We start from the raw sequence: 23631 nt of genomic DNA on the forward strand, positions 1-23631 counted from the left end.
ATAATTAAGCACTGTGTCAGACGGGTGCTGGGTAAGCATGTGCAGAGTCACATGTATGTGTGAGCACATGCTTGTGTGTTGCACATGTGTGTGCATACACACGTACACACGCACACGGAGCCTTGAGGCAGCCATAAGCAGAGAGGCAGATCCCTCTAGGCTGAGACCCCCGGGGGTCCCTGGAACGGCTCCAGCATCAGCTGCTGCTTCTGGTTCTAACGGGAGGATTCAGAATGGAACGACGGCTGTTGACGTTCACAGTAGCCGAGCTCTGTTTTAAGTTCCATACATCCGTCTTACTCTTTTCTGGTTTAGCAAGCTGGTAGCACTTGTTTGGGGCCAGGCCCTGTTCTAAGCACGTTGCAAATGTGAACACGTTTCCATTTCATGACAGGCCTGTGAAGTAGGTAGAGGTACCCCCATTTTGTAGATGAGGAAACAGGCATGGAGGGGTACAGGGACTTGCCCAAATCTGTCTCTCTCCCTTATGCACACATACACGCGTTCATACACACTCACACACTCACACACTCACTCGGTGGTGGTTTCTCCTCTGGCCGGGGTCCGGGTCTCACCTTGGCCCTGTTCTGCTGTGGGCACTGAGGGGCATTCTTGCAGCCCAGTCCCTCCACACTGGCCCAGCTTAGGAACTGGATTTCCCCAAACGCCCCTGCGCAGCACGGAGCCTCCTTTCCTGCTGGATGGAGGGCTGAATGACCCCTTACTGCATGGGGGTCACTAGTCAGGTTGAAACCCACTCCCGCAAGCCCCTCCTGCCACCATAGGGCTGGCTGCCAGGGGCTGGTAGGCTTGCTCCTGGATTGAGGCTCCGGCAGCTGTCAGGGAAGGAAATGACACTTGAGCCGATAATTTGTCCTCCCGTGGAGCTTGGGGAGAAGCAGCTGAGGGGACCTGCCGGCCTCTTGCTGCCATTCTGCTGCCCCTGAGGACGGCCATGGATAAATCGTCACTTGAGCATTTCCCACAGAGAGTGGAGGGCAGCACCAGGCCTGATTCCTGCTTGTCACACACTTGTCGACAAGGCATCAACCCAGTCCTGTGTGCCGGCCCGCCCGACCTGGGCCAGTGCTGGGTGCCCAGGAACATCATCTTGCCGAGAGCCAGCGCGGCAGGCACGAGCACTGTAATTTACCGGGAAACTGAGGCTCAGAGACATCGAGTAACTTGCCTGCACTCCACCAGCTAATAATTTAGCTGAGCCAGGATTTCTGTCCATGTCCGTGAGTTCTTCCTATTACGTCAGGCCCAGTATGGGATCAAGATGTCTTTCCACGAGCTGGATCATCTGGATGATCTGTGCTGCTTAGCTCATTCTAGTTGCTCAATAAAAATGAAAGATGAATGGGTCTGTGTTCCCCTGTGGACCCACGTGACTGAGAGCTGATGGCTTTGGCCCAAATGCCTGTCTCCATCCGCAGCCCAGCATCTCTTTGGGATGTGTGACCTTGAAAACAGTGACCCTCTCCGGCCTGCCTTGGACAGTGTCTCTGATTGGCGTCAGGAGAGCAGCTGGGGATTACCAGCACCCTGTTGTTAGTGGGCTGTGTGCCAGATTCCTGGGCACGAACGTGTGATTGTCAGCCGCATGTGTGTGAAGAGCTGCACATGTAGGACTTGTGCAAACGCGCTCCCCCGCCCCCGACCTCCACCACCAGTCCTTGGGTGGCTGCCAAGATTCTGCTCTACAGCGTTGGCCAACGGGGGGTCTTGCCTTGTGTGCTGGCTGTTGTGGCTGTTCATTTGTGTCACACAGCTGTGTGCAAAGAGCGTGAATGTGCATGGATGGCGCCCGCATCCGATATTCCTTCTGCCTGGTGGGTGGAGACCGCGTCCCACACAGTGGCTGCTGCGTCTGAAAGGCCTTCCGTGGTGAAGGGCTGAAGCGGGACCTGAGCAAACACCATGGGGGGTTTCAGAGTGCTCAGGGCCTCTTCCTCCTGTGGCGAGGTTCTGAGTTTCCATCCTCAGAAGAAACGCAGCAACTGAATCTTCAAATAACGCAGAATGGTGTCTCCCTGCTGGCGAGGGCATTCCTAGACCTAGACCTAGACCACACGGAACGAGGACTCCTGTCCTGGGTGACCGAGCCCACGCTGCCCGCCAAGGTTCGCTTGGGGGAAGCTGCGCTGCATCCTGGCCTCGTCTGTGCCTGCCTCCACAGATATTAGGGAACGACCCCCGTGCCAGCGCCACACAGCCTCTCCCGAGCGTCGCAGCTTCCTCACCCCTGGCGTGGCCTCCAGTCTGCTCTCCCTGGCCTTTAGAACCCCCTGCAGGGCCTCAGAGCCATGGCCTCTGCTGCGCTTGAGCCTGTCTAGGTCCACACGGATGGATGTGGGGGTTAGACAGGTTGAGTTCACGTCCCAGCAACTCCACTGATCCCTGGGGGTGGGCTCCTATCCTTCCTGCACCTCTGCTTCCCGTGGAGAAATGGGGGGAGTGGAGAGGCTCCCTCAGGGGGTTTCGTGAGGATTAAAGGAGGTAATAATATAGGTCATAAATGCAGCCGAGAGCAGGCACAGCCGCCTCCAGGAAAGCTGCTGCTCCTGCTTTCCCTCTTGTTCGCAGTTCTCCTCCTCCATCTGATTCTCCTCCTCCGCCTCCTCCCTCTTCCCCTCTCCTGCTCCTGCTCCTCCTCCTCCCCCCTCCCCCCTCCATGCAATACCACTAGCACTGTAATTGGTGCCCCTAGGGGCCCCTCCATTCCTTTCCTCTCTGGTTCTCTACGTGGGGACTCTGGCGCGGGATGGGGCTGCCCTGCCCGGTGGGCTCCTGCGGGCCAGGTGCTGACAGGGCCGACTGCAGTCCTCAGCCCGCTTCTCCGTCTGCCTTCCGCCTGCTGCGCAGCCTCAGGAGACGCCACCCCAGGAAGGGGCTCTCGCACCGCGGGCGGCCGGTCAGAATGGAACAGTGGTGGGAGAGGAGAAGGCGCCCTGGGAGAGGAAGCTACTGAGACATTCGCCGGTGGCTTGATTTCTGACTCAGGATATTTGTGGGGCCGCCAGAGCATGGCTGAAGAAGCTGCTGGCCGGACGTCCGGAGGTGTCAGCTGGGTGGCTGGAGCAGGCTGCTGGGGCACTTCTCTGGAGGGCAGGGGTGGGCCGACGCCACACGGCATCTGTCGTGTGCTGAGAGCTGCACCCAGAAGGGCAGGGCGGAGAGCTGGCATCTGGGCTGGCCCACACCGCCTGTAGAATCTTCCAGGGCCAGGTGGGGAGAGGGTGGGCAGGATGCAGAAGCAGGGGGCTTTGAACCTTCAAGGCACTCATGCTCAATAAGCGTCCTTCTCGCAATCTTAGAAGGAGAAAGAGAAGATGCGTCCATACTCACAAGGCTGTAATTCCGACCCATGCTCTATTTTGGGGTCTGCCCCTGCTCCAACAGCTCTGGTGGCTCCCTATTACCTCTCTGCTCCCTACGTTTATTATGAATGTTATTAAACATGCAGCCAAGTTGGAAGCATTTTACAGTGCACACCTGTATACCTGTCACTTAGATTCTACTATTGACACCGAATTATGCTTGCTTTATCACCTCTCTGTTCACCTGTCCATCCTTCTGTCCATCCATGGGTCCATCTTATTTTTATTTTTGGTGCATTTCAAACTTTTTTTTTTAAATTTACTTTTCCCCCAAAGCCCTAGTAGATAGTTGTATGTCATACCTGCACATCCTTCTAGTTGCTGTATGTGGGACGTGGCCTCAGCATGGCCAGAGAAGCAGTGTGTCAGTGCGCGCCCGGGATCCGAACCCAGGCCGCCAGGAGCGGAGTGCGTGCACTTAACCACTAAGCCACGGGGCCGGCCCTATTTTTGGTGCATTTCAAAGTAAGAAGTGATCATCCTGATTACCTATGGAATCATTGCCAGATGTTTCAGTCTTACTTTCAGAATTCCTCACCAACTACCCACTCCTTATACTCATTCAGGATGGCTACTCACGCGGCATGAGCACTGCAGGAGGAGGTGGACGTGGGTTCTAATCCTGGCTCTGTCACTAACAGCTGCGTGACCCTCAGCAAACCATTTTGCCTCTCACACCTGTGGAACGAGGGGGTTAAACTATAGATTATAGACAGTAACTACTGTTTACCAAGCTCCTATTGTACGCCAGACACTTTCAACTTATTATCACTAGTCCTTTCAATCTGTGTATTGTTCCCCATGTGTGGGGTGGTCACTGGGAGCTCCGAAAGGGGAAGTAACTCCCTTGCGGCCTCACCTGGCGACTGGCGGCACTGGGTGTGCACCCAGCAGTCTGGCCCAGGGCCCAGGCCTCAGCCCCGGGCCCAGGCCTCAGCCCCGCCAATGTTCATCCCTGAAGTGGCCATTTCTGTTCTGTCCATTCACATCTGCTGTTCGTGATGGTGGCCTCTCAAGGTCTGTCTCAACACACAGCTTCCCTGAGCCTCCCAGCCTTCTCTGGGCTTGTATTTATCTGGTGTCCCCTCTGCATTACGTTAGTTAGCTTTTGTCCTCAGACCTTTATTTTTCAGTTTCAAATACCCGAATAAGCAAACAAAACAAACCTTGGAGGAATTGGACCGTTCATTTTGCTTTAACTGCATTTATTGTGCCAGATGCTTCTAGGGGCTCAGTGTGTAAAGCCAAGACTCCCATCCTACCCTCAAGGAGCTCCCAGACTGGCGGGATGATGAGCATGCACTGTATCAGTCAGGGCTCCGCCTGGCTGTGTAACAAAGGCTAAAACAACAGAGGCTTAAGCAAGAGAGAAGTTCCTTTCTCTTCCACTTCCGAGTCCAAGTGTCGGCAGTCATGGTGGCCCAGGGCGGCAGGGACACAGTTTGTTCCTCCTTTGCTGCTCTGCCATCCTCAGTATGCAGCTTCCATCTCATGAAATAAGATGGTTGCTCCAGCTCCTGCCATCATGTCTGTACTCCAGCCAGGGGCAGGGGAAGGGCCAGGAGTGCCCTGAAAGTTAGACCCTCAACTCCCCTCCTGCTGGCCAGAACCTGGTTACATGGCCACTCCTAGCAGCAAGGGCAGCTGTGAAATGTATTCTTTAGCTAGGCAGCCATGTGCCCACTGAAACTTTTGTTACCATAGAAGGAAGAGAGATCAGATATTGTGGGAGCAACTGGGGTCTATGCCACACACACCAGTAGCTCCCTTTGTATGCACAGAGTGGTGGCATGTCCTGTGGTAGAGATTATTCAGGGGAAAGGTGAGATTGGGAAAGAGTTCACCAAGGAGGTGACATTTGCACTGAGCTTAAGGGGCAAGAAAAATGTCTTCAGGTCAGGAACGGCAAATACTTGGCATATGCACGGCCAATCCCCCGTCCTGAGGCTGGGGCAGACATCATCAGTCGATCATCATAGCCGTCTTTCTCCCTTGAGAAAGCCTTGGAAACCTGCCCCCCATCACACTGGTGGGCAATGGATTGGGTTGGCCTGCCAGTTGAACCCTATTTGCCATAGGTGTTCTGTCCAGCAAAGGGCATCCTAGACTTCTCACCCTCCCCAGAAAAGAGCACGCAGTGGTCATCTGCGAGTTTCAGCCAGTGGTGTGCATGTCCTTTGCCATCTCTCTGTTCAGTGATGTCCTGTTGGTGGCTTGAACTTGGCCATTGGGGGCAGTTGGCAAACATCATAAACCAGGCTGTCCCCGTCCACCAGAGCCGGCTGTTAAACCTTTACCAGCAGGCACTGTTCCAGCCTTGTGTTTCATCCTTTCTTAACAGAAATCTTCCCGAAGGCTTTGAGTACTGATGTCTGTTTTAATAGGGGCTCCTATTGAACAGAGCGCACCCTCCCTTTAAAGATCTTGCTTTGTCTTCGGGTCACCATTCTGAATGTCACTTCCGCCTGCTCACAACTAAAGATGTGGCGGTGAGTGGGGGAGATGCGGGAGACGTGTAGAATTATTAGTTGTTGCTGTTGTGTTGTGTTCTGGACGACTGAAGCTTTGCTGGCAGATGGGATGAGAGGGCAGGCACTGGAAAGTGACATGGTTCTGCAGGAAGGGGACATATGTTCTGAGATTTTAGGTCTGCACTTGGACAACGTTGGACTTTTTCCTAGATATATGTTCTAGACTATTCATAATCAAGTGAAAACCTCAATTGCTGGGCCTTGCACGCCCTGCTGGCCCCGAAGACCATATGCACCACGTGGGCTCTGTCATTTTCCTTCTCTCCAGTGGTAGGGGACGGGCCAAGGGCCTGTCGAAATGTGCTAACATTTGGTGATTCACTGGCCTAGAATGTCCATGTTTACCTCCTTGAAAATGATGCCCCCAGTACCAAAGCCTCCGCGGGTCTCTTCTCCGCTGTGCAGCAGCCTCAGCTAACCAGGCGGATTCTCGGCCCTGCCCTGCCTTCTGGGCTGTGCAGCTCCAGATGTGTGCTCACTGGGGCAGAGATGGCAGGCCCGGGGCCAGGTCTGTGGCCATGTGGGTCTGGCTCTCCTCGAGAGTCTGGTCTCCACGGTCCCTGAGACCAGTGTAGACGTGTCCCCATCTGGAGTATCCCCACCCTGTTCCTGAAAGTGAGAAATCTCTCTCTGCTGGAGAACAGCTGTGCTGAGAAGGTGGCCCGTCTGGCCGGCAGGACTGCTGGGGCACGGACAGGTGATGCTCTTGGCTTCCTTCCCCGCTGGCTGGGCGCTCCGTCTCGTTTCCTTGCGGCTAGAGAATACGGTCGTCCCCCGTGTTGATTCTCCGCTCCACGAAGCCCATCTCCGGTGAATGGTCTGGGTTCTAGGCTGCCCCAGCCACTGAGAAAACCCACAGAAAGGTCCAGAAGAGAGTTCCCTCCACCCAGGGGTCCCAGGATGGCCTCCTAGAAGAGGTGGCACCTAAGCTGAGACCTGAGGAGGGTTGAGAAGGAACCAGGCCAGGAGGACGGGAAGGGCCTGCCAGGCAGAGGGCACAGAGTGGGACAGGCCCTGAGGTGTGGCGCCCAGCTTTCCCGGGCACTGGGAGCAGCTGGGCATGAGCAGAGGGCGTGGAGAAGCCCGGGGAGAGGAGGCTGGAGTGGCTGGCAGGGGACGGAGGGCCTGGTGGAGCCTGTGGGCCCTGCTGGGCTCTCATGTATTCAGCGGGTGACAGGCCACACTGCATTTTAGAAAGGTGTCCCTCCAACTGCTCTGAGTTAGGTTGGGAGGAGCCAAGGCTCCTGCAGGGAGGCCAGCTCAGAGCCTGCTGCACGGCCCCTGCCTGGAGCCTGGAGCTCAGTGGGCGAAAGAACCAGAGTGTTTAGTATTAATGAAAAACAAACAGTCCACCGCCCCCCGCCCCGACCTGTCTCTGCCTTGGTGCCGGCCCACAGGTGAGGGGTGGGCAGTGGCCCTCGGAGGCCTTGGGCTGTCTCGTTCCTGCTCTCTCTGGCCGGGTTCCACATTGGTTCACCCCTTCCGCTCCCTGCTTGCAGGAGTCCCTGGGGAGACTGTCTGTCCCCAAGTGGGTAGGGGCCTCGCTGCCCAGGTCCCCAGGAACCAAGGCGACACATGTGGGCCTTCTCCTGGCTTCAGGGGCCCCGGATACAGACAGTTGGGGGAGCTGTGGGGGCTCCTGGGCCTCTGCGCCAGGCAGCCTTTGTCCTTTGTGCTGGATCTCTCTCCTTACAGCCTGGCCAGGGCTGGCAAACCCCTGGCAGGCCCTCGGGCTGGACCCGGCCATGCTGGCGAGTGACTCATGCTGGGGGAGGGGGAAGAGCGTGAGGTGGCAGAGTGTGTTAATAGCAAACCCATTACGTCCTTGAGGTCACCCCACACGAGGGACAAATGGGTCATTGAGGCTGATCTGGCTGCCGGCTGGCTCCAGCAGCGCTCAGGGTAGGAGATTCACTCTCCAGGAAAGCAACACCAGCTTGTCGGGAGGGGGCCCAGTCAGCACGCCCCGCTCTTCCTGCCTCCCTCCCACGCAGAGCATTCTGTTCCCAAGGCTTCAGGCCAAGACCGAGAGGCTGCATCTCAGGTACAGTGCGGCTCAGCGGCCACCCTCTCCCCTGGGGTCATAGCAGGCCAAGGGGCGTGTCCAGTGGCACAACGCTGCCTCTCGATTTGTGGTGGCCTGGGAACCGGGTAGAAATCCAGCCCATAGGGAGCCCCCGTGCACATCGTGGCTACTGGTGTCAGTCTCTGGTCCACCAGACGTTGTGTCGGAGCGTCTTCTGAGTGAGCTGGGCAGACCGAGTGGTTCCTCTTTGTTCTTCTCAATCTTTCCGTGGAGGTGTAGAGAAGGTGACACGTGGCCCTAGACGCTCAGTGGAAGCCAGGAGGAGGAGGAGAGGGAGAGGCCGGGGGCTGGGCCCCCCCAGCTCAAAATTCCATCCCTAAATACCTGTGACTTCCCTGCTGAGGCCATAGAAGCCTGGCTCAGAGGATGGCAGAGGCACTTTCCCTCCTCTCCCCCTGACCCTGGATTCGCCCCCTGGGGGAAGTTCTGGAGCACACAGCCGTCCTGGGGTTGCTGGCTGAGGAGCAGAACAGAGCCTGGGGAGGTGCCTAGACAGCAAGGAGACTTGCTGTGTCCTCAATCTCATGCTTCAAGGAACAGTCTCTGGCTTTGCAGGTCCTGGCCTCGCAGGCTGGTGTCCGGGGACTTGTCCTCATAGTGACCATTTGATTGAAAACCACTTCTCTTCCAAGGCCCCAGAGCAAGCCCCGTTCTTTCCCTTGTAAGCTTCCATTAGAAGATTTCCATCTTTCCTGGGGATGCATGGGAGATGATGTGCCCCCTGGAGCCCCATTCCCAACACTTCCTAGGGGCTGGTGACTTAGTCCCTTTCTCAAAAGAGAGGGGGCAGATGCTCTGTCTTCTTTCCATCTTTCTATTCCAGAAAAGAGTAAAGTGGATATCTTCTTCCATGAGCAAAAGCTACAGTCAGGCCAACTTTCAATTCTCTCCCTCTCTTTCTTTCTCTCTTTCTGTCTCTCCTTCCCTGTCTCTCTGTCTCTCTTTTTTTTTCTTTTTTGTGAGGAAGATCAGCCCTGAGCTAACATCTATGCCAATCTTCCTCTTTTTGCTGAGGAAGACTGGCCCTGAGCTAACATCTGTGCCCATCTTCCTCCACCTTATATGGGACGCTGCCACAGCATGGCCTGACAAACGGTGCAGCGGTGCGCGCCCGGGATCCAAACCCGGGCCTCCAGCAGCGGAGTGTGCGCACTTAACCGCTATGCTACAGGGCCGGCCCCTCTATCTCTTTTTTAAACAGCCCAAACTGGCCAAAGGTAGAGTAAGTAGCATTGATAGGCATTGAGCTCCCTGTCACTGGAGGTATTCAAGGGTGGGGTGGATGGGCATTTGGGGCAGGCATCGAAGGGGGATTCCAGCAGGGGTTGTGGATATAGGATAAGCCTTGACGACCCCTCTGAGAGGGTGTGGAAGAGGGAGGGAGGGTTCCTGCTTCCCTGTCCTTCCCATGTTGACCCACTACCACTCTGAATTTCAGCTCTCTTTTCTCCCACTTGCTGGGTGTCTCCTGGGTGGTGAGCAGGGGCATTGTTAGGACATGTGGCCACAGTCCAAGGGGGCAGGCTGGCGGGCAGCTCCCCAGGGACCACGTCACCTCGGTCACTGCGGCAACTATAAAAATAAGTGTGGCCGCAGAGGGCCTGCTGCCCTTTCTTCTCTGCTCGGATCCCGCTCAGATCCCGTTGTTCCGCTGACGTGGAACTAGGGCAGGCCGGTGACTCAGCCCTTGTCCCCACACTGCGGCAGTGGCGAGCTGCCTCCAGCCTCCAAGCCCACGGAGCAGGGTGCCTGCTGGAGAAGAGTGGCGAGGAAGCCAGGACACCGAGGGCCCCGGGGGACAGCCTGTCCTCCTGGGTATGTGGCCTGGCCAAGTCTCCTGGCAGCCCAGGGGCGAGGAGCCTGCAGGTTGGCACAGTCACTCGCTGCTTCGAGGCTGGGCTGGTACCAGGCTGGCCACTCCTTTGAGGCCCCTTGTGTGCCTCTGTGGAGCCACTGAAAGGGCCAGAGGGAGTCTTGCATCTGCTGGGGTGCGTGGGGTGCCCATGTCTGTGCCTCCAGCCTCAGATGGCTGCTAGGAAGTTGGGGACGTTAGCCCATTCCAAAGGCCTGTATTATCAGGCTGGAGTAGGAACAGAGGGTTGTGGGACAGTGTACAGGGGGAGTAATCAGGAATAAAACATGAGTCATCGAAAGAGAGACTTCCTCCTCCCCCATGGTATCTGGGCGATAACTCACCCAGCCTGCAGTGGGGCCCCAGACATCTGAATTTGCCAATCAAAAGCCCATTGGACGAGCCAATAAACAAATGACGCCCCAGAGCCACAAGCCAGGGTTTAGCTGGTGAGGAATCATCTTGGAGGGTCACAGTTTCCACGCAGCCCTTCTGCCCTCTGTGTTAGCAGCTGCCGCCCCCTGCCCCGGCTCCCAGGGTCCCATCAGTGTTACTATCACTGCAGCAAAATTTACAAGTGAAACTGAAAGATGGGAGGGACGAGCAGTGCTACAGTCCCCCGTCATGTTGTCAGAGCTGGGACACAGGGAGCTCCAAGCCAGTTCAGCCCTGAGTGTCTGTCAGCTGGAGCCGGGGCTTGGGTGAGGCGGGGTGGGGGCCCTGTAGCAGGGAACAGAGAGCCTGCCCAGGGCCTGAAGGCCAGGAGCTTCCTTCTGTGACTCGAAAGCATGAATTTAGAAGAGGAATACTTTTTTTAAAAAGTTCCCTGCCTCAGAGATAAGGCCCAGGCTGCTGTGGTCATAGTTTGCTGTAAATTTTCTTAACAAAGCAGGCTGGGGTGACAACTGGGAAGTTGGGGAACAGATTCATCATGAGCAAGGAGACGGCATTCCCCTTTGAAGTGAAACCTTCTGGTTGCAGTTAAGTGGCCAGGCAGATGGTGTCAGGGTGTTTGTAGCCGACACACTGGTTAACTGTCTGCTGTGCCCACAGACAGGCTTCACTGGAAGATTCAGATCCCACAGCCCGAGAGACGGAGTGGTCTGAAGCCTCATTGCTGCTGACGTCACGGGGCGATGCACAGGGAGATGGGATCCTGGAGGCTCGGCCTAGGTGCAGACAGCGCCCTGCCTGTCATCCTGAAAGCTGGGGCTGGGGTGGGTCTGTATGGTGCCTGACAGCCTGCAGGCAGTCCGTCTGAGTTCTGAATGTCCCCTCTGCCCCTTTGGGCTGGTTCCCTGTCAGGAGTCACTGTGACCTTACCATCCTGCAAAGGAAACTGAACTTGGTCATTCCACAGGATTTAACAGGTTCTCAGGGAGTCCGCGTTACATGCCTGGAGGCAAGGAAGCAGCTATCTCAAGGGGTTTCCTGGGGGACCCTGGGATGGTTGCTCTGATGTTTAAGACAGAAGTGACAGACAGGGAGCCAGCAGCGAGGAAGACCTGGAGAAGCTGTCCAGGCAGAGAGAACAGCTAGTGCAAATGTCCTGAGGCGGGAGGCAGTGTGGAGAACAGGAAGGAGGCTAGTGGGACTGAGTGAGGATACCAGGTGGGCAGGGGTCGGAGCACAGGGACCTTGGCAACCAAGGTAAGGAGTTTGCACTTGATTCTTAGTGTGAACGAGACCACAGGAGGTGAGGTAATCTGATGTAACTTTAAAGCCTCACTGTGCATTCTGCCTGGAGGGAAGCAAGAGCAGAAGCAGGCAGGTCCATTAGGAGCCTTTGCAGGAAGCAGGAGAGAGAGGACGGCAGTGGAGCAAGAGCCAATTGTTAAAATAAACGCTGAGGCATTTTGTGAGCCGGCTGTTAAACACGCCATTGTTAAAAATTTAATTATATGTTATGTAAAGTACAGAATTTATATTTTTATAAAATATATAAAATTAAACATAAATTATATAGAAATTATTATTTAAAATTAAATTATATAGAATGATCATATGATCCAGCAGTTCTCCTTCTGGGTATAGACCCAAAAGAATTGCAAGCAGGGACTCAAGAGATGTGCACGCCCGTGTTCATAGCAGCACTATCCACAACAAGGAAGCAACCCGAGTGTCTATCGACGGAGGAAGGGATAAACGAAATGTAGTCTGTCCACACAGTGAAATATTATTCAGCCTTAAAGAGGAAGGAAATTCTGACACCTGCTACAACATGGATGAACCTTGATGACATTATGCTAAATGAAATAAGCCAGACACAAAAGGACAAATATTATATGATACCACTTATATGAGATTTCTAGAGAAGTCAAATTCATAGAGACAGAAAGTAGGATGGTGGTTGCCAGGGGCTGGCGGGAGGTGAGGGGGAAATAGGGAGTTATTGTTTAATGAGAATAGGGTTTCAGTTTGGGATGACGAAAAAAGTTCTGGAGATGGATAGTATTGATGGTTGTGCAACAATGTGAATGTACTTAATGCCACTTAACTGTACACTTAAAAAGGGGTAAAATGGTAAATTTTATATATATTTTACCACCATAAAAAATGCATAGTTCTATAGAAAAAATTAAATTATAAAATTAAACTATATATTAGATTTATATCATATAAATTAAATCACTGACAAGTAAATACACAAGGCTCACCATTCCTGAGTACTTTTCTACCTTTGACTGTCTGTGTTCTCTGGGTCTTTACTCTGCTGTGTCTGTGGTGTAGAAACACTACATAATGGTGGCTGCTGCTCTCGGCTCTGCCTCTGATGGTGTCACGGTCGTAGCTGGAAATTGCCAAGGTGGGAGTGTGTACCCTACTAAAAGAGGGAAATGCTACCAGTTGGGTGTGGTCTTTTTTAACCCCCAGACTGCAGTTGTCATGCATTAGGCAGCATACCCTGGAGGAGGGGGTGGACGGGAGTGGGGCGCTGGTGGAAGTCAGAGCAGACTGATCCGCAGAGATTTTGGAGGTGGGAACTTATTATGGCTTCCAGGTGGGGAGTGAGGGAAACAGGACTCAAGGGTGATGCCATTTGTGTGAGACATTTGGCCCGAGCACCTTGGTGGATGGTGGCGCCACTTCCAGAGATGGCGGACTGAGGGAGCTTGGGGGCTGTGGAAGGTCCAGCAGCTGATGGATCCAAGGCTCTGGAGCTCAGGGAGGCCCTACTGTGTGCCAGGCCCTACTGTGTGCAGAGCGGAGATCATAGGGCCCCTGCCCTGAAGGAGCCCTGGTTTGTGAGGAGACAGATGGTCCACTTAATAGGGTGTCCTGTCCAAAGGCCCAGGGTGGCTGGACAAAGAGCCACTGTCCACCTCTGCTTCCCCAGCCCCACCTGGAGCTCAGGGTCATGGACGCTGATGTGCTGTTTCCGCCCATCGGTTTCCTCCCTCTCTCTTTTTCCGGTGCTTTTCAAGGTTCACTCCCCGGGCTGATCTGTGGGTTTCCCTTCAGGCCTGCTCCTTCCCATTTCCAGAAGGGCCTGAACTGGGCTTCATACACACCTTTCTACCTGTGCCTGGCCTCCAGCTTTTCTTGTGAACACTTGCTGTGCGAGCGCCCTGACCCCACATTCCCTCAGGACGACCCCCGCCCCACAGCCTTTGGTACCTGCAGCAGGTTCCATGGCCTATTACACATCTTTGGGAGATGCAGCTTTGACCTCAGGGAATGATTCACGTGGGAACTGAAGGTCTGTGCTAGTGTCCTGTGGCTGCCGTAACAAAGTACACAGACTGGGGGGCTTAAAACAACTGAACTGTGCTCTCTCACAGTCCTGGAGGCCAGAAGCCCAAAATCAAGGTGTCACAGTGCCACGCTCCCTCTGAAGGCTCTGGGGAAGAGTCCTTCCTGCCCCTTCCAGCTTCTGGGATCCCAAGTGTCCGTTGATTTGTGGTTGCATCCCTCCCATCTCTGCCTCTGACATCACGTGGCCTTTTTCTCTATCTCTGTCGTCTTCTTTTTTTTTTTTTTCGTGAGGAGGATCGGCTCTGAGCTAACATCTGCCAATCCTCCTCTTTTTGCTGAGGAAGACTGGCCCTGGGCTAACATCCATGCCCATCTTCCTCCACTTTATATGGGACGCCGCCACAGCATGGCTTGACAAGTGGTGCGTCAGTGCGTGCCTGGGATCCAAACTGGTAAACCCTGGGCCGCCGCAGTGGAGCGCGCACACTTAACCGCTTGCGCCACCTGGCCGGCTCCCTCTATCTCTGTCTTCTTGTCTGTCTCTTATATAAGGACACTCGTCATTGGATTTAGGGCCCACCCTAATCCAGGATGATTTCATCTTGACATCCTTAATTACATCTGCAAAGATCCTTATACCAAGTCAGGTCACATTCTGAGGTTTGGGTGGATGTATCTTTTTGGGGGCCACCATGCACCCCACTATAAGTCTTATCGTAGACCTGGGAGGTAGCTGGCCCCCCTGGTGGCCCTCTAATCACACCTTCCCCTCGGACCAGGCCTTGGGAGAGCGCACCATCACAGAATGCCGAGGCCTTACAGTTCTATTTTTCTTGCCAAATTTAAGCTCACTTTCCTCTCTCTGCTGCTGCTGCTCATTTTGTCTGCCCAGTGCCCCTCCCAGGACTGTTCGTCCAGCCCTCGGCCCTGACTGCCCATGTGGGGTTAGGATCCCCCTGTGGGGATCAGGCCTTATTAGTCCTGGAGCCCCAGATTGGACAGCCATCAGGAGTGATCAAAGGATAGGGATGATTAAAGGGCCGAGGACGGATGATTTAAGCTGAGAAAGAGAAGGCCAAGGAGCCACTGGATTGTCTTCGAGTTTGGAGAAGGTAATTATTACTTGAAGGGTGGTGCCCAGCTGTTTCCCATCTCCTCTGAGGACAGAAAAAAAAAGAGGAAATAAGTGATGTACAATTAGAGCAGCTGGTTAGATACAAGGGTGAACTTCCTGGCTGGGAGTGTGGCCAAACGTTGGCTTGGGTTTCCTGAGGGAGCGTGGGGAATCTCCTTACCTGGAGGTGTCTAGGCCTGGCGACAGAGGCCCCAGTGGTTAGAGTGAAGGGGGGCCAGAGGCAGGGGATGGACTGGATGGGCTCTGGAGCACAGTCATGCCAATGTGGGGCACTTGCTGGCCTTGAGGTTGGCTCCCTCCTGCCATTGTCCTTGAGGTTCCCACAGGGGAGCATTTTGGTGAGGCGTGCACCCTGGCTGGGCTCCCTGAGGAGATAAGCTAAGTGTGTTTAGCTCCACTGTGAATGGAAATGAATAATGCACAATAAGCTGACCCTATGCTAATCTGGTAGAACTCCCTGCCAGCTCTCTGGGAGAACAATCACATGGGTGTGCCTACACCCACCAGGTGCTTTTTATAAAAACCCTGGAGAATAATGCTGCGGCCCAGGTTGGATGTCATCCCGGAGACCCGGCCTCTTCCCAGGGGGTTGTGTTATTAGGCTGTTTCTTAGGGGCAGTGAACCACCAAACTCCCAAATACGAGGTGGACAGATGGCCCAGAGGGTTGGACTGTCGGGCAGACCCAGCGGCTGCTTTTCAGACCAGCAATGCCCCGGGCTGGTGTGGAAGCCATCAGGGTGCTGTTAGTGACACTGGCAACTACATTTCTGAATCCCGGGCTTCCAGGCAGAGGAGGGTGTATGCACATCTGAAATGGCTGTGGTTTTGCAGTTCTGTGCCCACAAACTGACTCGGTTGAAAATAGTTCAAAATATCCAAAGCATGAGGGAGGGAGTGACTGCTTTCCTTAAAAAGGAAGGACTCGATTTCATCTACTTAAAAAAGCCCACCAGCCCTAGTGCACGGTCCCCTAAAAGCCCCGAATAACCTGGCTGGCAGTCAGGCCTCAGCATCCCTCGCACATTTGGGATCTTTCAGAACTAGGGGTGTGGGGCTGGGAGGGGTGTGGTAGTGACCAACCTGAGACCCAGGATGAGCTCTGGGCACACACGAGCCACACTGAGGGGGGCCAGTACTGAGGGGACGGTACTGGAGAGTTGCCCACCAGCTTGGAGGGGGTTATTCCCTGCTATGATTTCTCACCGGCCCCCTGACTTTGGGCAGAGGCCCTGGGTCTAAGGCAATGAGGGGAGATGGGGCAGGAGTGCCTGACAGGCTCAGCCAGGGGGAGTGGAAGAGAACCCTTCAGCTATGGGTGCCCCACTCAGACGGCCCTTCCTAGGACTGGATCCTGTTGCTTCTCAAGTTCCAGCCCATCCTTCTGTCCCCAGCCCCTAGGACCTGCCTGCCTTGTGGGTAATAGGGTTTAATCAGCGTTTGTTGACTGGATGGAGAAGTAGAGCTATTACTGCCCTGGAGGGCAGGGCCGGGCCTGAGGTAGCCCAGATGGGGAGGGGAGCCCCACGGGCAGCGTCCTTTCCCCACATCCCCTAACTCCTTCCTTCAAATACTACCAAGTATCTTCTCTACGCTCTGCCTTCAAGAAGTCCCTAATTGTGGAGCGTGGGGGTGGCACATGTCCCTGACTATTCTGACAGGCGCTCTCCATCCCTGCCCCACGCCGCCGGTGGGCCAGCGTCTTCTGTCACACGCCCCAGAGGGGTGCAGCAGCGACCCCGCGGGGTGGAAAGGTGGGGTGGGGAGTAGCTGGAGGGCTGCCCTCCCCTTCCCCCCCCCTCCCCGGGCCACGTGACTTGCGCTCGCCCCTCGGCTCTGAGCCAACAGCCGGGGGTCCTGCCGCCCGAGCCGAGCGCGCCGCCGCTTAACCTTCGGAGGCGCTGAGCGCGGGAAGGCGGCGGCGGCGGCGGCCAACTTTGTTTGGCTGCGTAAATAAAACCTCCCGCAGAAGGAGCCCTGCGCCCCAGGGAAGGGGAGGAATCTCTTCCCCCCTCGGCGCCGCCCCCGCGCCGCCGCCCAGCCTCCACATCCGCCCACATCTGGCCGCGGCGGGGCGTCCGGCGGGGAGGGGGCCGGGGCCGCGTCCATCGCCGTCCCCTGGGCGCGGGCCAGGCGCGGAGAAGGGGGGCACTCGGGTCGGGCGCCCAGGACTCGGCCTGTCCCCGCGGCGGCCGCTCGGGCCCCAGCCCCCCAGGCCGGGCCTTGACAGGCGGGCCGAGCAGCCAGTGCGAGACGGGGAGGCCGGGCCGCGGGTGCGGGAACCTGATCCGCCCGGGAGGCGGAGGCGGGGCGGGGGCGCGGGGAGGGCCGGCGCCCGCCCGCCTCCCCCATTCATTCAGCCGAGCCCGGGGGCCGAGGGGCTCCGGCGGCCAGCTCTGCACGGCAGGAGCGCGGGCGCGGCGCCCCAGCCAGCGCGCAGGGCCCGGGCCGCCCGGGGCGCTTCCTCGCCGCCGCCCTCCGCGCGTCGCGCGGCCCACGAGCCACCATGTCCGACCCCGCGGTCAACGCGCAGCTGGACGGGATCATTTCAGACTTCGAAGGTGGGTGCCGGGCCGGCCTCGGAGGCCCCTCGGGCGGCCCGGCGCGGGACAGGAGCGTGGAGGAGGAGGCGGGACCCCCGATGGGGCGTCCTCCCGCCGCGCTCCCCGCCCCGCTCCCCCATTGCCTATTTGGAGGGCCCCGTTCGGGGGACCGCAGGGACCGTGCGCCCTCACCGGCCCCTGCGCGCTGCGCCCGGGTTTCCTTCCTTTTATTGTTGTTTGTGTTTGCCGAGCGACGACAGCCTCCTCGAGGGCTCACGGGGCTTCCTCGGCACTCCCGGGCGCGCAGTTTCCCTCTAGGCAGTCAACCAGTCCCCTCCCTCCGGCGCTCCCTGTCGGGCTTCGGGCCCCTCTGACCCGCGGCGGGTTGGGGGAGTTGTTATCCGCCCCCGCGTCCCGCCGGGAGGACCGCCCCCTCCTCTACGCCAGTTTCGGGGCCGGGGCTGAGCCGAATCCGGGCTGCCGAGGGCCGGCGAGCGGACACGGCCCGGGCGGGGGCGGCTCTAGAGGGGAGCGTCCCATCGGCCCCCATCCAGGCCTAGGGACATCCTCATTTGCTTCCCAGACTCGGGCTGAAGGGGAAGGAGGGACCTGCGTGCCGGTAGGGAGCGCATTGTGGACCCCTCCCCCCTTGGGGGTTTACAAAGTGCCGAGAAACTTGGGGGGCTTCTCCCTCCGAATGCGGCACGGCTCGGTCCTGGGATGTGGTGCGCTTCCGTGCGTCCTCGTGACTGCTTGTGTGTCTGCGTCCTGCAGTCCTGGGGAGTAAATAAAGCAGTCGGAAGGGAAACGCACACAATAGTCTCCAGTACTTCGGGGCCGGATTTCTGAGGGGCGGGGCTGCCTCTGCTGGGACCGGGAGCCCCCGCCCCTCGGAGGGGCTCCCAGGCAGCCTTGGGCAGAGCCCTCTGGTGGGCCAGGAGTGGGGAGGTTTGGCTGAAAGGAGTTACAGACGTCCAGGTGCCAGGCCAAGCCGGGAGGTCCTCCATCCCCCATGGCCAGAATCTGGGCTGGGCTCTGGGTGTCCTGAGCCCAGCCTCCCACATGGCCCACCTGGGGTTAGCCCCAGTGGCAGGAGCACTTGTGGGGACTAGCCTGGCTAAATCCCAAGCAGAGCCCCAGCAGCATGATTCTGGACTGGCCTGAGCAGGAGGGTGAAGAGATAGGAGGGAGTTGTGGTCCTGTGGCTGGCACACCCTGTGCAAAGGACGCATGTCCTGTGGGAGCGCTTTTCCAACTCTGGCACTGAACACTGAACGAGGGGAGTTTTGGGTCTGCAGAGCTGTGATGACATATATCCGGCCATCTGGACATCTTGGGGCACGTACTGGTACTGGGGTCTCCCCACCTCTGCTTCGTTCTGTTGTTTCGCCTTCTGCTTGCCCTGAGGGTAGCCCTGCTCACAGCTGCTGCTTTGAGACTCCTCTGCAGGGGCCTTTCATCTCCTAAATGTCCAAGGGCGAGAATTAGCTGATCTGGAGACGGCTGCCCCCTTCAGGTCGGCGCTGTGTATGTCCTTGTGGCCTGTGGGAGTTAGGTCGTCTTGCAGATCCCTGACCCCACAGCCTGGTGCTGGTGGTGGGGTTTCTGGGGAAAAAGGGGATGCAGTGTGAGCCCTGAGGCAGGATGGGGAGGTAGAGATTTGGGAGTTATGTGGTCTTACAGCTGTCACAGTTGGTGCTACGTAGGTCATTAGCACCTCTGCCTCAGGGTCCCTGTGAGTAACTCCATCCTCACCCCAACGTGCCCCATCTGGAGATGCTGGTGGCCTCTGTGGCTGCCTCCCAGGCAGCTTCTTGACCCTCTAATTTAGTCGGAGACAATGGCCTCATTGAGACCATCCTGGGGCAACAGTGGGCGGCCCTGTGACTCTGGGGTTGGTGGGGGGAGATTTCTCATTCTTAGGGAGCAGGGCCTTGGACCTTCTGGTTCCCTGTGTGCGTCAGTCTCCCCATGTGCCCTGAAAAGTTCCAAGTGCTCTGACGACAGGGGAGTGGGGCGTTAGAGCCCTGCGTTTCCCCACTGGAGGTGTGTGTGAGTGCGTGAGGGCTCCGCACGGGCCAGCTTGGGGACCAGAAAGGCGGCCTCCCTAAGTGCCCCAGGAACTTGGAGTGGAGTTGGGTGTTGGGGACTGACAGCCTTGGACAGAGAAATGTGGGGAAGGAACGATCAGAGGAAGAGGAGAGTGTATGACCCAGCACAGTGGGTGATGGGAGCTGGTAGAGCCAGGGCAGAGAAAGGTCACGGAGGAGGCCGACCTTGGGCGAAAGTTGGAATTTGATTGCGGGAGGAAGGAGGAACGCATTCCTGCCAGGGGTAGCAAGCAGAAGCGGGGGCGGCCGGAATGAGCTGGTCTGTTAGGGGGCTGGGGCATAGGGAGGGGCCTGCATGCCACGATCAGATGGGCCAGGATCAGATGGGCCAGGTCGCGGAGAGCCAGGCGTGCCCGCAGGGAGCCTGGACTGTCCTGGAGAGGCAGCTGGAGTGGCTGCGAGCGGAGCAGGAGGGGCAGGAGGCACGCTGCTCTGTTTCCGTGGGGCCGGCTGGGGGCCTCTGCCCGGGCCGCCCACGTGGTGTCTCGGTTTCTGCAAGGTAAGGTGAAAGGAGCAGGGAGGAAACTGCCAGCCCCACCGCAGCTGCCACTGGGCCCTGAGGCTTCTTCAGGCTGCGGACCTGGCTCCTCACGAAGCACGTGTTGCTTGCTGAAGGGTGGAGGCCCCAGGGTCTGCCACCAAAGCAGGGCGAGTTCTGAGGCACGGTGTTACTGGGGGTGATTTTCAATCAGAGCAGATGTCCTGCCCCGGAATCCTGCGTCAGGGGCCAAAGAGCCCTGATCGGGGTGTTTCTGGGGGGTTTGGAGCTGGTGGCAGTATCCAGGCCAGAGTAGCATGCCATGCAGGGCAGCAGGGAAGCACCCTGGGGTGGAGTGGGTGCCCAGGCTGGAGCAGCACGCCCCCCCAGGGCAGACAGGAAGTGGCCCCCAGGGTATATGTGTGAGGTGTATGGAGTGGGTGCCTCGAGTTAAAATTCTGCTGATGCCCCTCATTCTGGGCACATCTGCCCCTGCCCTGGGGAGCACCCATCCCTTTTCATCATTTTATTTCCTGCCGGTCCCCCCCCAGCCTGGAGGACTCGGGCATGCGTGGTTCCTGAGGGTGGGATTGTTAAGCTCTGTTGCATCACCGAGGGAGGTGGCACGGGGCTTCACTCCGTCTTGTGTTTTGAATGTGTCTGTCACATTCAGGTCTCCCTGAGCCTCCTGCACCCGCCTTTGCCTTCCCTTCAAGGATGGTCTCAGGGCTCTGTGGTGATCCCCTCTGGAGGGGCCAGAAGAGTATTTTGTGTTTTGCTGGTTCGATGTTTTTTAGAGTCCCATTTCCCACTTTTCCCGGCACAGACAGGCCTCAAGGTAGCCCCGGCATCCGTCACTCCCTGCGTGACGGGGTGGCAGGAGGGGGGACTCTTCGTCTCTTTCGCTCCCGGTCGGTGGAGGCACGGGCAGCGGTACGGCATGTTCTTTGGTGAATGCAGGCCAAATCTGTTATCGCAGACGCTGTTACAACTCAGGGTCTTTGTGCAACAAAAGCCTTTCCAAGTGCCAGCTGTTGGCCTACTTTCCCCGGCAGTGTTTGCTGTAACTAGATTTACACACGGCGAAAGAATCCTGAAAGTCCTTGATGTTTGTTGAAACAGAATCTGGCCCAGAACCTAGGTGCTCTGGTCCCAGAGCTGTGTTCTGTCGCCTAGAGGACTCTGCCCTTCTAAGCCCTCCGCTGTCTCCTGGGAGGACCCTCTGAGCTGGGGCCTGGAGGCAGTGCAGGCTCTGGGCCCCGGACAGGAGAGGGGGTTGGGGTGGGGCGGGATGAGGTGGGGGCAGAGGGTCTCCTGGGGGGATGGGACAAGCAGATTTGCCTGCTTGTCTGGAAGCCCAGACACCTCGGGGACATGGGCTCCTGAGTTGGCTGGATCCAGGTGCCCCTTTCCTCCCAGGAGGACAAAGCCTGTTGCTTGGTGATGGGTGCAGTCCTGTCCCTAATTAACGCCAGTGGGCCTCTTGAATGATGAAGCCTGCTTTTCAGCAAGACTCGAGGCCTCTTGTGAATACCACCTCCCTGCACTTCACACCCTTGTGGCAGGAGGCAGGAGCCCGGGTGGCAGTGAGGTCACTCAGCTGGACTGGAGTGGAGCTGGTCTCGTGGGGCTCTGCTGGTGTGCAGCCAAGAGGGGCCAGCTCTCTTACGGGCCTGAAAGGCACCTGCGGCATTGGCCTGTGCTCTTCACGTCCAGAACGTGGGATCAGGCACGCTCACTGTCCTGATTGGGAGGAGGGCAGACGTGCATGCGCCAGGGGGCAGAAGCACCTCCGTAACTGGCTTCGCAGCCGGGCTGAGGGTCCGCCCTGGGTGGGGGAGATGGGGGCACACACAGGACACCCCACGCTGCAGAATGTCAGTCTGGAAAGGCTTTCTGGAGAACATGGATCTCCAGGAAGCTTTTGAAAGAGGCAGTCAGGCAGAGTTTGCATCCAAAGGGGGAAGTGGTGGATAGGGCAGCTGAGATCCCGTGTTGGGGGGCTGTGTGACGTAGGGTAAGTGTCAGCTCCTGAGCCTCAGTTTCCTCCTCTGTTGAGTGGAGTTGTAAACACTTTTCTGAGTGTTGTCCTGGGGTTTAGGTGAGAGACGGCAGACAGCCTTGAGCCCGGGTCCTGCTTGTGGGAGCGTGCTGGGTGTTGCTGCTGCGTTGGGGCTGAGGGTAGGGAGCAAGTACTTGCAAGGGACGGGTGGGTGTGGATGCCTGTTGTCGGGATCTGGGTGATGGAAGGTGCTCAAAGGCCCAGGCAAGGGCCTGTCTGATCCCCCTGGGGGATGAGGCTGGACAGCGTGGTTAGCACTGCAGATTCGGAGCTCTGGAGAAGTCCACCTGTGGGTCCCTCTGAGTCTGCCAGATCCCCTGGCTCTTGGCCAAGCCGTGGGAGCCCCTCCGGTCCAGTGGACATTCTGTGTGCAGGTGCCACGGCTTTCTCCCCGTCAGAGCAGGGGCTGGGGTCCTGTGGGTTGTAGGGTTCCTTCCCGGGGGAGGTCATCCCAGTCTCCTCTGCCGTCCTCCCCCTACCCCCGCAGAGCATCACAGATGCTCAGAAGGCCACAGGCCTTCTTGCAGGGCCGAGCGTGGATAGCAGCATGGGCACATGCTGGATGGCTCAAGCTGTGCTGGCTGCCAGCCTTCCTGAAAGGCCATGGAGGCAGGGAGCCAAGAGGGGGTATGCTGGCGGGGCCCCCTCCTGTCCAGAGGCCTATCCTGATTGTGTGTGGTGCGGAGTGGGGCTCCGAGCTAGGAGAACAGTCCCGTCTCAGGCCAGTGGGGAGACCCATGTGTTGCTCACTCACCATGGGGGCGGGTTAGTTCCTCACCCCTTGCCCTGGGCAAGGGGTGGGGGCCTTAGGGGCCTCCGTGCCTGGAAAAACAAACCCACCACAGCTCGAGCCCCCAGGGTCAGCGGCAGGCGCAGCAGGCCCATTGTCCGGCATGTGGTGGGCACTCGTTCAGTTCACGTCTGTGGGGGAGGTTTTCCTGCTGGTGGGGGCAGTGGCGTGGTGGCCCATTCATAATGGGGCATCACTGAGGGAAATATAGTTGTGTTGCTTAACGACAGGGATACGTTCTGAGAAATGCATCGTTAGACGATTTCGTTGTGCGAACATCACCGAGTGTACTCACACAAACGTGGATGGTGTAGCCTACTACACAGCTAGGCTGTGTGGTACTAGTCTTATGGGACCATTGTCGGATATGCGGCCCGTCATTGACCGAAACATCGTTATTCAGAGAGTGGCTATATGAATGTACAGGTATGCGCTGCCCTGTAGGAGTCAGGGACTTCTCAGCCTGGTGACTGCAGCCCCAGCCCGCCCCTTGGGGGTGCTGTAGCCCTCATGTCCTGGCGCTGACCTTACAGCCCGGGGGTCCCTCTTCCTCTTTCTCCTTGCATGCCCAGAGGGCTGGGCTGTCACAGTCAGAGATGAAGCCCCATGCCATTTAGTGGTCACTATTCGTGGCCGCCCTTGGTTTACCAGCCGAATGCCCCTCATTCACTGTGCTGGGTGTGGGCCGGCCTGCTGCTCGGAAGATTCTCCTTGGGGTACAGGCAGGAGCACGGGGCCAGGGGGCCAGGCTCAAGGGATCCATGGTGGCCCCCAAACCCAGGACAGAGTCCCGACTTTTTTCTGGCCAGACCAGGTGTTCCCCACTGGGCTCAGAGCCCCCAAGGGCAGGGCTGTGTGTCTCTGCTCACCGTCCTGTGGCCAGAACAGCGAGCTTCATGCAGTAGACCCTCAAAGACCTGGTAGTGTGTGGAAGGGTGGTGGGAGGAAGGGGCGCTGGGCAGCTG

General features: G+C 57.5%; 1 protein-coding gene across 2 annotated transcripts in view; it reads left to right on the forward strand.

Moving 5' to 3' along the window:
- The window catches only part of SEPTIN9 (septin 9), a 166775-nt gene that overhangs the window by 42898 nt on the left and 100246 nt on the right, over positions 1–23631 (forward strand). Inside the window, exon 1 of one of the 2 annotated variants that reach the window (XM_058561736.1) lies at positions 17080–17243. The exons of the other annotated variant lie outside the window; for it this stretch is intronic. Coding sequence (XP_058417719.1) covers positions 17189–17243 — 55 coding nt within the window. The 5' untranslated portion in view covers positions 17080–17188. Of the gene's footprint in view, positions 1–17079; positions 17244–23631 lie in introns of those variants that run through there. 2 annotated transcript variants of the gene reach the window in all.

The sequence above is a fragment of the Diceros bicornis genome, chromosome 18 (assembly GCF_020826845.1).
Source record: "Diceros bicornis minor isolate mBicDic1 chromosome 18, mDicBic1.mat.cur, whole genome shotgun sequence".
Classification (NCBI taxonomy): domain Eukaryota; kingdom Metazoa; phylum Chordata; class Mammalia; order Perissodactyla; family Rhinocerotidae; genus Diceros; species Diceros bicornis.